The sequence below is a fragment of the Protomyctophum parallelum genome (genome assembly GCF_964188405.1).
Source record: "Protomyctophum parallelum genome assembly, chromosome: 8".
Classification (NCBI taxonomy): Eukaryota; Metazoa; Chordata; class Actinopteri; order Myctophiformes; family Myctophidae; genus Protomyctophum; species Protomyctophum parallelum.
This window is the reverse complement of record NC_139703.1, coordinates 371,573-387,500: the sequence shown is the minus strand read 5'-3', so window position 1 is coordinate 387,500 and position 15,928 is coordinate 371,573. Positions and strand designations below refer to the sequence as shown.

The following is a 15,928-nucleotide window of genomic DNA, read 5'->3' as shown; positions in this document are numbered from 1 at the left end:
TTCCCAATAATCATTCTATGTGGGGTTTTTTTGTTTGTTTTTTGGAACTTCTCTAAACTCTATTTTGAACCAGACTGCCTGCCTGACACACCAACATTATATTAAATCAAATTCAGATTGTTGACGTCCCTATTTCCTTGTCTTTATTCTAAGCCATTGGCGCACAGCTCCACTATTCGTGACGATAGTTGAAGCCTAGCATACATTTCACACAAGTGTCTTACGTTTCTTCTTCTCAGATGCGCTTACAGCTGCGGTCACACTTCCACTTTCTAGACGTGATAAAGCATAGTCTTATACCAATATAGTGTATTATGCATACTTGGAGGTATTATGATGCCTTGTGTTTTGATGATTGCTTGACACCATTCAGCTTGTGGGTCATATCAGTCTTCTGCAGGGAGGTGCACACATAGACATCAAAGGGGGCTTCAGCCCCTGCCCTTTTACCCGTCTGTAGAACAAGTGCCCTTTCCAGACCACGAATACAGCATTTACTGGTGAAAGAAATGCAAATGGCACTCCTTTCCATGTCATGCCAGGAGGCAGCATTCAGGAGAATTGCTTTTGAAATCCATGTCGTTACACCGCATCTCCACTAGCTAAAGAGCGCTGGGTTGTGCCCCGAAAATAGCTGATCTACAAGCTCTCAATAGCTCTCAATAGGTCTCAATAGCTCTCAATAGCGGAAATATTTGAGCAATTGTTGTCCAAAAGTGCCCTCTTACAGGATTTTAGCCCTCTGCACGTCCCTGCTCTTGTGAGTCTTGTCCTTTCCTTGCTGTGATTCATTGACTTTCATAAGAGTTGGCTGACCTAACTGACCAGAAAAGGAGACTCTAAATCTGATCTGGAGCAGCTAGACAGGGATTGGTGATTTCACACTGGTCAGCTCATCTCGTTTCAAAAGGCACATGACCCATTCAATATCAACATTTACTTCTTTGAGCTGCTTGGAATCTGGCCTCAAATCCTAAGCCTTTGGCGCCCTCTAGCTGTAGCAGAAAAAAACATACAGAGATAGATATATGGATGGATGTATGGATGGATGGATGGATGGATGGATGGATGGATGCGCTGCGCTGCGCTCTGATGCCCTCTCCACGCCGCGCACCGTGGCGCATGAACAACAACAACTCCACGTGGACCCCCGACGACCCACGTATGAATTAGATAGTTTATAAGAAATGGCACGGCGGCCATTCTTGCAGGCAGTGACAGTAACAGAATGAGAATCCTGTACGCCAGGGCTACTCAACCTTTGATGGCTCAGGGGCCACTCAGCAAAATACCAAAAGTCCAAGGGCCGCAAGTCCAAATAATGTCGGTCCTATATTTTTGTCCGTGATTTTCTAACACATTATGAGTTGTCTAAAAATTGAGGAAACACACAGAAAACGGACGACATTTCCATCTAGGAAAGGCCAAATATTGTCATGACATGGAATGATTATTAATCAAATTAAGTTACAAAATGAGGCTTTTATTCACAAAATGTGATGAGAACATGAACAGACTACTGTTGCATATAAATCAAATATCAGAGATAACCAAGAGGCCAATACTACTGAAATTAATAAGCCATATCACAGTCTCATGGACTGGTACAAATAATAACATACCTATAAATTACAGTTTTGGAAACGAACATATGTTTCCTACTTAATGGGTTCAGGCTCACTGGATATAATGATAAGGCTCTCTGGACATACTTGATTCCAAATCAAGAATCAGGCTTCATTCACCAAATGTGAATTAGTAACCGTGCAACAATGTAATAAGTACAATAAGTCATTGGCTGATTGGCTTCAGTCAGTGGCTGACAAAGACAAAAGAGAATCATGAATATCTTCCAGTGACATTCATTCACACTTTTCTTTACTAATTACAAATGAAATACGAATAGTTTCATAAATCAGGTTTGATTTGGGCGACATCTGTTAAAGGACTGTGGTGTATACGACAGGACAACTTTAGTTTTTTTTCAACCAAGGTTCATGTTTTAGGTTGTTATTAGAGAAAGTAAAAGATGAGTCTTAATTTTTTTTTTCATTTGCTGCTTTCTTTCGTTTTAGGGATTTTAGCTCTTTTTGCCCCATGCATTCGAGCATGGGGCTAAATATGTATTTTTTTACAACATTTTATGGTGATTTATTTTTGTATTATTTACTATAGTCCTAATAAACCCCAGGAAATTACATCTGGCCACAGCAGATCACAGGATCTACTGAATGTGAAGGTAGCCTACTGGGGGAAGGCTTATACTGTGTGTATAGGCTCAATATGTCAGTTTGTCACATTCAATCATACGAGGTTTCCACTGGACACACACTGGTCTGATTAACCCATTCTGACCTGAGATCAGATTCTAAAAATGTCAGTCGTTCTTCGATTTTTCAAAAATAGCAGACCTACAAGCTCATAGCGCGCCACTCGGTGGCGCGCTATGAGCTTGTAGATCTGCTATTTTTCAATAGCTAAAGCATAACATGATGCTAACACCAAAATGGGTTCCCATTCAGAATGGGTTAAAAATATAGTTGGGAGCACCTGTGCGGCTGTCCATAATTTCTGTGGTGCATGTCAAACTATGGGTCCTTGAAATGATCTTATCTTTTCAAAAAAGGTATTATAAAAGTTAAAATGACCGGTAATTAACTATAATTTTGGGGGGCAAGTGGCCATGGCCTGAGAGGCCGTAGAACATGACCTGTACTTGCCTGATGGACAAGTGCCTCTGAGACCTTCATTAGTGTCTTAGTGTAATAGCTTGTTTTAGTGTCAACCCCTGTAGTAGCTTGTTTTCGGTATTCATGAACATGTATGACCATTCTCCGTCACCATGGATGGAACTACACTATTATTTTGTTCAGGTATTGTACAGTATTCCTCATGGTAAGCTGCAGCAAATGAAAGTATAAAGTTTGCTGTATTTCCATGTTGGTCCAGTGGTGGCCATTGTGTGGTGACACAGAATCAAACATTTGATTCATTGTCTTTTCTTCTTCTTTTTTTCAGACACTGAGCATAGACATGGTAACGCCCCGCCTGCCTATGATTGGCCTACAGACACTGCCCGTCTCGACTGTCCACTGAGGTGGATATAGAGACACGGGGACTACAAATTCCACGCCCCCAAATGAGACAGCGGCCCCACTTCTGGTCCGTTAGAACGGTGTACTGCAGGCCAGCCCATAGAAGCCCATTGCAATTCAACTGTAGTTAGCCTACTTTTAAAATAATAATTATGAAATGAACGGAAGACTATATTGATATGAATAAAATTCCAAACGTATATGAAGTGTCTTTGTCAACAAATATATTGTTTTCTCAATAGAGGATGTATTTCACATTTAATTTACCACTTGAATGAGTTACCCATAATGTTAACAGAGCCGAGGGGAGACGGCAGACAGAGAACCTGTCGCTTTTAAGGGACGTCCCTGCCTTTACGAGGCTACGAGCACCGACTTTGAACAGTGGAATTCTCAATAATACATCCCGATCCCGACTGACTTTGTTATTCATGTCTATATTTTGAACATGTCACAGGCTTACTAATATGTTCTACCTACCACGGAGCTCCGACGGTGGGTTTTACCGCTGTCAACTGCTGTTGTATAATTAACTAGGCTGAATAGTATTAATAACTAGTCTTGCAAGATGCTGTTTAGATCATTTTCAACAAATACATAGCATATAAAACGAAATACAACAAATATATCTGGGTGTTGAAAACCTCAAACCGATGGAGTATATTATAGTACATTGTGGGATGTATATTGAGATGGCAGGTATGTGACATTGAAAAGGACAAATCAAACATATGGGACACTTTATTGGAACACAAAAATAAATGCTACAGCCTCAGTAATGAACCATTGAAATGATGGTATTTTATGATGCCTCTCATAGGGATTGCATTGACAGCTGCAGTACACCGTTCTAACAGACTAGATGTGGGGCTGCTGTCTCATTTGGGGGCGTGGAATTTGTAGTCCCCGTGTCTCTATAGACGAATTCAGAAACGGGTCTCATGGTCGCAGCTTACGTATTTCCTGTAGGCGGACTCGACGTACAGTAGCTGCTGGGTTTAAACCCTCACCAGGCTCTTGGCAACATTCCCAAAAATAAATAAACGGAATGTCAAAATATCCACCGCGGTAGCTGAGAGCAGAGCCATGGAGTAATGGTTGAGAGGAAGCAGTGAAAGGTCCTGAAACATACATAACGTCAGTCTTACCCAATACCCAATATTTGTATTGGCTGCCTGTACTTTATACCTCATACTTTAAATGCTTAGTATCAGCTACCGCGTGGATATTTTGACATTCCGTTTTTTGTTTTTTTGGAATGTTGCCACTACTGTTGGAGCAGCCATAAACTACACAGGTTCATCTCGATGTTCTGGGCATCTTTGTAATGTTAGTGTTAGTAAAAAGCAGGTAAAAGAGTAACGTTTGAGGCAGACTAACATCAGTCATAATCTACTGTTCACTGTAGTAGAAGAGATGCGCCTGGTGAGGGTTTAAACCCGCAGCTACGTCGAGTCCGCCTACAAGAAATACGTAAGCTGCGACCATGAGACCGGTTTTTAAATTTGTCTATAGATATGCTGGATAGTCTGATTCGAAAATAATACAAGTAGTACGGTATGATACAAGAGAACTGCCTGTAACTTGTACGTTTTATTTGTAGAAGAGGAAAACTAATATTGTTTATGCCGTTTGCTTTGATGGAATAATTGATTGAACACGTACGTTGTACTATGATTTGATTTGGGTGTGTTCTAAATAAAGTGTTTGTGTTGATTATTGTGTCATATTTGTACGTGTAAACGTGAAACATTGTACTGTAAAAAGGTCTCTTTTCCCTTCACCTTTATCCTTTTTAGTATAATAGTATTAGTTTACTATAATTAGATTAATACACGATAATCAACACTAACACTTTATTTAGAAGTACACACCCAAATCAAATCATAGTACATTGTACACGTGTGTTCAATCAATTATTCAAGCAAAGCAAACGGCATAAACAATATTAGTTTGGCTCTTCTACAAAAATAAAACGTACAAGTTAGTTACAAGGCTGCATTCTGTCGTGAGTGCCAAGCTGTCATTCTCTTGTATTAATGCCCCACCATGGAGTAATCTCGCATCTCGGAGGACAGTCGAGACGGGTCGGTAGGCCAATCAGAGGCAAGCGGGGCGTTACCATGTCTATGCTCAGACGCACACTATACGCTGTGTAGCCTAGGGTTATTTCTCACGTTATTTTAACAGGCTTAAAAACACATCTTGCAGGAAAAGAGACAATGAGAGAGCTTTATATCAGAAAGCCAACTATTAGGGGACTAACTAGTATGGCATTTGAACACTGATGCCTGTCAGTCACAATGTGGGACAGGGTCTCAATGTGAACTCTGATGCCTGTCAGTCACAATGTGGGACAGGGTCTCAATGTGAACTCTGATGCCTGTCAGTCACAATGTAGGACAGGGTCTCAATGTGAACTCTGATGCCTGTCAGTCACAATGTGGGACAGACAGGGTCTCAATTTGAACACTGATGCCTGTCAGTCACAATGTGGGACAGACAGGGTCTCAATTTGAACTCTGATGCCTGTCAGTCACAATGTGGGACAGGGTCTCAATGTGAACTCTGATGCCTGTCAGTCACAATGTGGGACAGACAGGGTCTCAATGTGAACTCTGATGCCTGTCAGTCACAATGTGGGACAGACAGGGTCTCAATGTGAACACTGATGCCTGTCAGTCACAATGTAGGACAGGGTCTCAATTTGTGGAACACCTGAAAAGTTTTTTAAATAAGCCGTCCCACACAAAAGGGGACTTCTGTAGGTCACCCTACCCAGGCCTGGATTAACAATGGAATTTAGTGCAGCTTAAGCCCCAGGGCCCGCAGTTTGCAGGGCCCGGTACGAGACTATAGGTACAGCTGTTGCTTCTGTCGGACAATATAACGCAACACAGGAACCCCCGCTAGTGTTTTTGGTTGTCCGACAGTTTCTGTAGCAGTTGATTTTCACTTGGTCGGTTTGGGGGGGTTCCTGACGGCTGCGCGTCGCTTCCTCCTCAGTCACTGACAGAGGGGAAGAGAGTAAGCGACGCCGTCAGAAGCCCCCTCGCTCAGGAAGGCCCCCTCTCTCAGACCAACATTGTTGCGACAACATACAGCCTATATGGCGCAAAACTTCATATTTACCCTGCTCTAAACCAACAAAAGTGTGTTCTTACATCCTCCATTTCACGATTTCAGCACTCGTGAGTAAATTAATTGAATTGCTATTATGAAAGTTTTCAGTGACGTTGCACCCACATGGTTGCATTGTCGTCAATAATAATCTGTCTTTAAAACGTTCTAATATTAATATAGCATATTGGCATTGTCTGTTGGACCACAACATGGTCAACAGCACTGTTTTCAAATGTAGGCTACATTTGGCCACAAAGACAATTTAGACAAAATATGCTGCTGCCTGCTAATGGAGCTTGTAGATATAGGCAAATATTCTTTTCTGGAAAATTGCAGTGTTGTTGAGTGGACCAGTTCCATGCCAGCCCATTTACCTGTCTAAATACTTCCTTAATGTAAACGAAGTCAACACCCACAACACCAGAGTGAGTGCAACAAACCATGTACAACCCAGATTCGGCACAAACAAGGGACTAAATTATTTTCGCTCCTATGCCACCAAAATGTGGAACGCCCTACCAACAGTCATTAAGACATGTGAATCCCTTGACTCCTTCAAAACTTGACACCTACGGACGGCTGCAATTGGAAACTGGCCCCTGTAAAATCTGAATCCCCCCCACCGCCCCCCCCCCCCCTTTTCCCCTCACTGTATATGTATCTTTTCCCCTTTTGCTTCCTTTATGATGAATTCCTGTTCTGTTGTTTAACTATATAGAAGTGTCTATTTGTACGTCTCTAAATGTTTTGATGAATTGAACAAGGTGGACCCTGTTGTAAACAAGTGTAATGCTTAATTGGGTCATCCACTCACAGTTAACAGTCTTTGTATTGAGTTTGTGCTTGAAATGTACTGTAATTCTACAAACTGTTAATAAATATTTCAATCAATCAATCAATCAGTCTTGCCAGAACAGAGATGGTGACTTTAGTATATCTGAAAAAACGATATTAACACCAGAAGTGGAGCTTCAAAGTCTTTCTCCAGGACCTGAATAGCTTTTTTCAGGAAGGTATGATATGTGTGGTGCATCAATCAGCTGTTTGGCTGTTGAATACAGTATAAGAAAATACACGGCATAGTTTTTTCCCCCATCTCATCATTGCCATGCATGTTTCTTGTTAATGACTGTATTAATAACCATAACATAATCTCCTAGTCCTTACATAATAGTTTAGCAGAGACTGAAGTTGGAAAGGCTGTGCCCAGTGCATGGCTGTGTCTTGTGTATCAGCAGGCAGCGCAGGCAGTGGTGGATATGCGCTGAACGCATGCATGTTAATTAATTCATTAATTAATTGGCTGAATATGTAGGGCCTTTTGATTTGGTGAAGTGCCAGGGCCTTGAGAGGGGTTGATCCCTCACTGAGCCTACCCCAAAGCCATGTGATCTTTGTTTTACTTGTCGATCCAGGGGGGTGCCCTGGATCAACATGTTTTCAGATGGGGGGGTCAGTGACCAAATACAGATAATTCTGGGGGTCCTTGACGTGAAAAAGGTTGAGCACCACTGACACAGAAAGAGGTTTTTCATAAAACCGTCAGGATTTAGAAGACATTTGTAGAATCTCAGGTCTAAATGGGTTAAGTATTGGAATGTGGCCGTCAGTCAGTCCAACCTGCTCAATTCCTCCAGACTTTCGTCTAATTCTCACCTCCTCGCTCAGAGGCGGGACTAGGGTGCAAGTGGAGGACGCAGGAGACTTGATTGACTTGGTTGAGAAACAGTACATTGTTCTTGTTTTAAAACTTCTTTGTCTTTCCATTGTATTTGTACAAAGTTCATCTGAAGTCTATATGCACAGAACGAACTGTGCTATGACACTCAAGGAACACTAGAGGGAGCCAGAGGGCAATACATAAATAATTTACAGCATTACTAGTAGTTGGAGTTTTACTTAATGTCAATAATTCTAAATGCTTTAGCTTGCAATTCCCCAAATTGGTGATTGCAAGAATTGCAATTAGATTGCAAGGTATATATTCATGCATAGTGTGTACATATATATGTACAGTATGTTCATATAAATGAAGTTGGTTGGCATTCCTTAAAAACATGCATACAACTAAACTTTAATAAATTAATGATTTAACTGTGATTTTGCCACTGCATATTATACAAAGGTATAATAACTGAAAATAACGCACTATGGTAAACTAGGCTAATTACCAATAATTGCAAACTAAAAAGGTTCTACTGCTATTGTATTCCTCATGGTAAGCTGCAGCAAATGAAATCATTTTTAAATAGGCTGCCCATTTGATCTTTATTTGGATATTGCTGTATTTCCAGGTTGGTCCTTTGAGTGCCAGTGTGTGTGATACTGTACTACCAATGCCATGTATTGCACTGAAAATAGCTGATCTACAAGTGCAAGCTCACTACGGCTATTTTCAGTAAAATAGAGGAAGTCATGTTGACTAGTATAGAATCCAAATGACTGGAATCAGTCGTGGCGACTAATAACTTGAATCCATGTATGGCGGGCGGTGCCGAAATGAACTAAGCCTTCAACCCTCCCTCCTGCCTTTTCTTTTCGCAGCTAACCCTCTAACACCCAGCGTTGCTTTTTAGCAACAATTTTATTTAATTTAATTACTTATTTTTATTTATTTTTCTGTTCTTTTTTCACCTAAACGTCATCAGTGATGTTCATTGCAATGCCATTTCAATGCCATTGGTCATGATATTTGCATATAAATACCCCCCACAGAGGCTGAAATTCACACAAATTAAAAATGTCTGGACTCTGTGCGATTTTGAACATTTTTTAACCAAAGACTTTTGACCTTTACCCTAATAAAAGTAGGTAAAATAATTGTAATATATGTTTTTTTGTGATCATTAGAATGTCTAGAACATGTTTTATTCATTATTGTGAAAGATATCCCCAAAATGTAAATTATTAATTTATTATATTATTACATAATTATTATATAATTATTATACATTTTTCATCAAACTTTATTTTTTTAACATATTTTTTAGTCTTAGTCCTAGTAGTACAAAGTAGTAGTAAGGTTTAAATTTTTTTTTTGCAAGTAGAAATTAATGCGGGTGTTAGAGGGATAAGTAAGCCTGGGACCGAGGCTACGTCAAAGGCCAGCTAGAGTACCCTGGCACGCCAAGTAGGGCAAACTCGAAATCTGATCTGAACCTGTCGATCTCTATATCGCTCCCATTCAATTCTACAGCAAGGGCCCTCAGTGGTGATCCTGCAGGCCTCGCAGTAGAGAATTTTACCCAGAGACAACACAAGGAAATAATCTCATTGGTTAAAAGAAACAAGCACTGTTGTACCTGCACAGCATGGAAGCAGCGCGTCCAGCCTTCCTCCCTGTCTGAATTAGAGACATGCAGTGCAATGATAGCAGCAAAATAAATACAATATATTTTCTAAAAAAAATATATATATATATATATATGAATTTCTGCATCAGGTACAGGGCCAGCAGAGAAGGCCTTGCTGGCCTGGTGTTTGTGCGTCTGGCTACCAGTGTTGTTTTTGGCAGCAAATTTTGATTTTAGTTTTGTGTGAGTGTGAGTGTGAGTGTGAGAGTGAGAGAGTGTGTGTGTGTGTGTGTGTGTGTGTGTGTGTGTGTGTGTGTGTGTGTGTGTGTGTGTGTGTGTGTGTGTGTGTGTGTGTGTGTGTGTGTGTGTGTGTGTGTTACCTGCTGCAGTTTGTACTTCGTTCGTGTTGAGAAATCTGTCTCCCTGCTGCACTGCATTCTGGAGCATGGACACAAAACACACAGACGTTTGTATTACTACTTTTTTATTTATTTTATTTTTACAAATAGGCAATAGCCTATCTACAAGCTCACAACGCATCGGAGAATTATTTAAATACTGGAGTTGAGAAATAATAAATGGTGGCATTAACAGCTTCTCTTAATAAACCACACAAGTATAATGTACAAGAATAAATACATTGAATTTTCACCCCAAAGAAAAAGGACAACAGAAAAACAAAACAAACAAACCTTAAATACAATATCAATAAGAGTTGAAAAATAAAAGGCAGACTAAAACAGACAAAACAGTACAAGACATCGACAAACAATTACAAGTACATGATGCATCCATAATCCGCATTACATCACAGCAGTCCTCAAGCAGAGACGGATTTAATTTCTGAATGAATTTAAAGAATGGACCCCATTATCCTCCCAAATGTATCAGAATAACCATTTAAGCAGAGTCTAATCTTCTCCAGTTTTACACAGTCCAAGGTGTCCCAAGGGGAAGTGGGCGATTTACAGTTGATCAAGATTAGTCTCCTAGCTAACAGAATGACAAAAGCCAAAACATCCCTCTCTTGTTAAGAGAGTGACGGTACAGAGGGGAAAACAGCACACAGTGTCAGAGCCCCCAAAGGTGTGGGCTAGCTTAGTTTTAATTTAGTTTCCATTTAGTTTGTCATGTGAAAAAGGTAGTCGATGAACAGGCACAATCATTACTACATCTACAGCTTAATCATAATTATTTTGCATAATATAATCATCATATGATTATGACCTAGGCCTATAGGTTTCTAACCTGACTCTGCCAGATGAGGGCGGTATTGGGTAACCATGTTTCCCAACACAGCATTCATCTGGGATCGCTCAAGCAGTTGAGTTGACAGATAATCCGTCGTACCGGACCAATCAGCGTGAGCTAAGGGCGAAAGGGGATGTGACGCTATATAGAAGCTGCTGTGTTGTTGTAGTTTTTTCACTAGTCAACATGGCCGCTACCATGAGCGATATGACGATAGATGCTGCAATAACATCAGTTATTTCTCAACTGGACAATATTTCATCGTTGAAAGAAGAGCAAAGTATGGCACTGAAGGCTTTTCTGCGTGGAAAAGATGTTTTTGCGCTCCTCCCGACTGGCTTCGGCAAGAGTTTAATTTACCAACTAGCTCCACTGGTAGTGAAAGAACTGGGGACGAAGCCGAAGCCTATATTGATCGTCGTTTCTCCTTTGACTGCCCTCGTAGCAGATCAAATCAAAGAGGCTACGAATCTGGGACTCTATGCTGCGCAACTCGTAGATAATACAGCACACGCCGACATCCTCGACGGCCGATGTCAGCTGGTCTTTGGTAGCCCGGAGGCTTGGTTACTGAACGATAAATGGCGTGATATGCTTTCATCACAAGTGTATCGTGAAAACCTACTGGGCATTGTCGTCGATGAAGTTCACGTCGCATACAAATGGTAAGCTAAACACCGTTAAATGGCTGTATAGTGTAATTGTTACACTACACATTACACTGTAATGTTAAACTGTAAAACAAAACAGAGCAGCGTGTTTCTAAATACGGCTACAGTAATTCCAAGACGAAGTGTTGTAACATTTATGTCAAACATTCTATTATAAACAATAAGCTAACACACACAAACAGACAATGTTAAACAGATCTTACTGTTACTGTATTGCTGTAATGCAACTATGCACGTTACTATTGCTGCTACCTAGACTCAATTTAGGATGTATTTTTCTTTCAACCAGGGGGCTGGGAGCAAACGGGAAGCCAGCCTTCAGAGAAGCCTTTTCCAGGCTGAATGAACTAAGATCCCTAGTCAAAGAAGGTGAGTTTTGAAACACAGTAATGATACATGATTAATTAATATCAATCCAGAAAAGGGGCATTGATTGTGTTTGGAAGGGGGGCTGCATTGTAATTAAATTACAATGCAGCCCCCCTTCCAAACAGCAGCACAAATTTTGTGCTGCTACCTGAGGGGGGAATGTGGGGGGGGGGGGGGGGGGGGGGGCTGTTTCTTTTGTGTGTGCATTGGGCTGGCAACCTGGTTAGGTTAATCCCCCTATTTTTAAGGTTAGGGGGAGGGAGGGGTGTGTTGTGCTGGCAACTTGGGGAGGATAACCCCCCTCTATAGCCTGATTAGGGGGAGGGGTGTATACACTACAGGAGCAGATCATATAAGTTGGTGCTGTCCAAGTATAGTTATTTGTCATTTAAAGAAAATACATTATGATATATGGAAACGTCAGTCTTTAGCTGAAGCTACCCGATAACATAAATAACCAAATTATTTCCCCTTTACAACGCTATTGAAAGTGTAGCATACAGTTCTGCATTAATGCTTGTTTGCTGATACATGTGCACTTATTGTCTTTCAGGTTTACCTGTGTTAGCGTTGACAGCATCTGCTGATAACAAGAACAGAGGCCGTGTGACCAGGATGCTGAATATGGAGGAGGCAACTCTCGTGACTGTTAGCCCAAACAGGAGAAACATCAGGCTGGGACTGATTCGGGTTCCTGCTGATAACTTGAACTGTATGGACTGGGTAGTAAAGGAGGTCAAAGATAAGGGTCTATCAATGTCTCCCATTATAATCTATTGCAGAGCACTGAAGTCACTTGGGAGAGTGTTCACCTATCTTAAAGCAGAATTGGGAGAAGATGCTTGGGTTAACAGAGACCAGGATCAGAAGGCTGAGAACCACCTTATAGGAATCTTCCACAGCAATACACTGCCAAAGTACAAAGACAGAGTTTTGGCCTCCTTTAGTGGAGAGGGGAGCTGCAGAGTGGTTGTTGCAACAACAGCTCTTGGGATGGGCTTGAATTTCCCTAATGTTTCTCATGTTCTAATGTATGGTTTGCCAGAGGATGTTGAAGACATTGTTCAAAAAGTTGGAAGGGCTGGCAGAAATGGGTTGCAGTCACATGCAATTTTGTATGCTATAAAAAAACCTGAAAGGGCTGGTCCAGAAGTGAAAGAACTGATACACACAGGCACTAAGAGCTGCTTTAGAAAAGCACTGTACAGTCATTTTGAAAACCAGCCAACAAGTGTAGAGCCAGGGCATGTCTGCTGCAGCTATTGCCACTCTGTATGTTCATGTGCAGGTGAAGAGTGTGACGAGCCTATCCCCCAAACATGATGATGCAAGGGAAATGTAGAGTGGTAACACAAGAGGACAAATCTCTTATCCGGGAAATGTTAGAGGAGTATATGGGTTGTTTAGAAAAAGACACAGCACATGTCTACACTAGCAAGTCAGCATGTACTGGTTTCAGTGCTGAGCTCATAGATGCAGTAGTAGAACACGGCACACACATATTTGACTTGTCTTACATTCTTAGAAACCTTCCCGTATTCAGAAAAAAACATGCACGAGAAATTCTGCTAATCATCAATGAAGTCTTTGGTGACATTGAGGATGTAGAGCCTTCTTCTCAAGAGGATAGCTTCACTGAGCCAGACATCGATTATACAGGCTATTTTGATGAAGATGAGGACGACTTTGAGATGGGAACACAGCACAGCAGCTCAGAATCGTCTGACGAATAAGCAGTTGGCCATTAAAGGCTATTATTGGTTGTCAACTCGAGCTGTGGAATATTCAGTTGACTGAATGCTCATGATTAAAATGTTTCTGTATGTAATTTGAACATAAGCAAGTTATTAAAAGTTTGTCGCTTCAAAAAATCTGGTGTTTCTTTTCCAGGTATGCAAATTTCACTTTTTGATTAAGAACCTTTATCACAAAATAAGTACATTGTTTTACATCTGTCCTGGTACTGTATGTCACCCTTTTCACTATGCATGATGACTCTCAATCCCTGATTTCCCCCATGTTCAAATTGATTGTTTCAAATCATTAGGCTAGAGGCATTGATCAATTTGCAATTTAACACATGGGACCCAACTTTGATACTGTAGAAACATGTTATGATGTAGTTTTACAAAGTAAACATGAACAAGTGAGGCAAATGAAAAATTTATTTATAAAAAAAACAGTAAATGCTATAGTTGAGCATACTTGGGTAGGGGAAAATCACAACCATATATAACGGGATCATAAAAACAATACAACGTGCGTAGCCTATATTCAATAAGGTCCCAACTATGCATTCTCATATCCTTTTCAAGTACCCTTTGTTAAAAAGTGCAAATTTGAGATACATATTTTCTTACATCCTGCAATGTGTGGTGACAGAAATGAGAAAAATAAAGATGCTCTTGGTCCAGTCATTGATGAATAGCAACAGTGAATTATTGCACAATCTTTGACTACTTGGAAGCAGTTATTGCAGACTTTTATAGCACAATCAGATATACGTTATCTAAAGTGTATCGTGGACATGTTTAAAGACTACAAGGCTATATTATTGACTGACTCAGACTCAGTAAAACGATGAAAGGAGAGTTTGGTGAACACAGGCAGGAATGACTTCCTGTGGTGCTAGGAGCCAGTTGCATAGTCTCACTAAGTTCAAACTTACCATAGCTATAGCTTAACCCATTCAAACCGGGAACCGTGTAACCACTTTATAATCGATATTTTATACTTTGGATATTCAAAAATAGCAGATATACAAGTTCATAGCGCGGCACTCGCTCCCGTGCTATGAGCTTGTAGATCTGCTATTTTTGAATAGCCAAATAAATCTAAAAATGACACAGATTATTTCCCGGTCTAAATGGGTTGCATGGCTTTTAAAAAGCAACATTTTTCTCAATAACATCTACTGGATTTAACCCTAAAAACCCTGAGGTTATTTTTGCCATTATTGCATACTTAAAAATGCGTTGTGACAGTGCAGACTTGTGCTGGATTGGAGCAGATACTCTTGGGGGAACCATGATGGACGTCGCAACTGCATGCCGATCTTGGAGCTTTGGAAGGCCCTGTCGTTGCCGGGTAGGGGTGGAAGCCATGTAATGATGACTGGCTGTGGCTGCTGGGTTGAAGGGCAGCTAGAACTCGAGGCCAAGAGCATTCAGTGGCATCTACTGCGGCTGCAGAGGGAGAGAAATGGGGGGGGGGGAAGATAAATAAACCATAAAATGGTCATGTTTGTCAATGGAAGACAAAGGCTTCATTCAAGCTGAAGCTGTTATTAGATGAGGGTATGTGTATCCACTGAGGTTGATACGGGATTAGTGAATAAAGTGTAAACATGTTTTACTGTTATGATTACATGGATGGTGACATTAAAACTGCATACCCCATAGCTGAGTGGTTACTGAGCCTGGGAAGCCAGAGCCCATGGTTGACCCAGCTGTAGAGCCGTTACTGCTGTGAATGTGCAGAGTTGTGCTGGATTGGAGCAGATATTCTTGGGGGAACCATGATGGACGTCGCTACTGCGTAGGATTCCAGGCCAGGCAATGTGTCGATTGCTCCTAGTTGTTCTAGGATGTGTAAAAAGCAGAGGATGAATTTCATCTTTGTGCATATATATATAATATATACATATAATAATGTGACAAAAGTAAGACCCCAAAGGAGTGGGGACTATACCAGTATTCTATTCTATCTATGCGTGCAAGAGGGGAAACGTTGTTTTCGGGATGTTGAAGGAGAGTTGGCTCTTGTGTGTTCTTGGGCAGGCTCAGCACAGGGCAGCACGGTGGTGACGTCATCGAGGTGCAGCGACAGACCTGTGAAGTGTGTGGGTTTTGAAAAGGTTGAGCAAAACATTTGGAAAATAGTTAAGAAGGCTCTTTGATTCAGAATATGTACAGTATATATAAAAACAGAACACTTTTTCTTTTTTTTTTACCACAACTTGTTCACGTTGGAAAACTGCCTCATGATGTCTCTGGTATAAAGTTGGTTTTGAAAAGGTGGAGCGGGAGGGAGGGAAAAATAATTCTCCGTTCGCGGTGTTGTCTGTGTCCCACACTTATGTAGTCGGAAGTAGTCTCTGAGTCTGTGAACCATATGCTGTCATTGT

At 41.0% G+C, this 15,928-nt stretch overlaps 1 protein-coding gene across 1 annotated transcript; it reads left to right on the top strand.

Moving 5' to 3' along the window:
- Positions 1 to 10,948: 10,948 nt before the first annotated feature.
- Positions 10,949 to 13,125, top strand: LOC310863748 (putative ATP-dependent DNA helicase Q1; the record flags this gene model as incomplete). Its single annotated transcript, XM_083772243.1, has 3 exons — positions 10,949 to 11,427; positions 11,723 to 11,802; positions 12,356 to 13,125. 3 exons carry the CDS (start codon positions 10,949 to 10,951, stop codon positions 13,123 to 13,125), a joined length of 1,329 nt encoding a protein of 442 aa, XP_083628369.1.
- Positions 13,126 to 15,928: the final 2,803 nt, after the last annotated feature.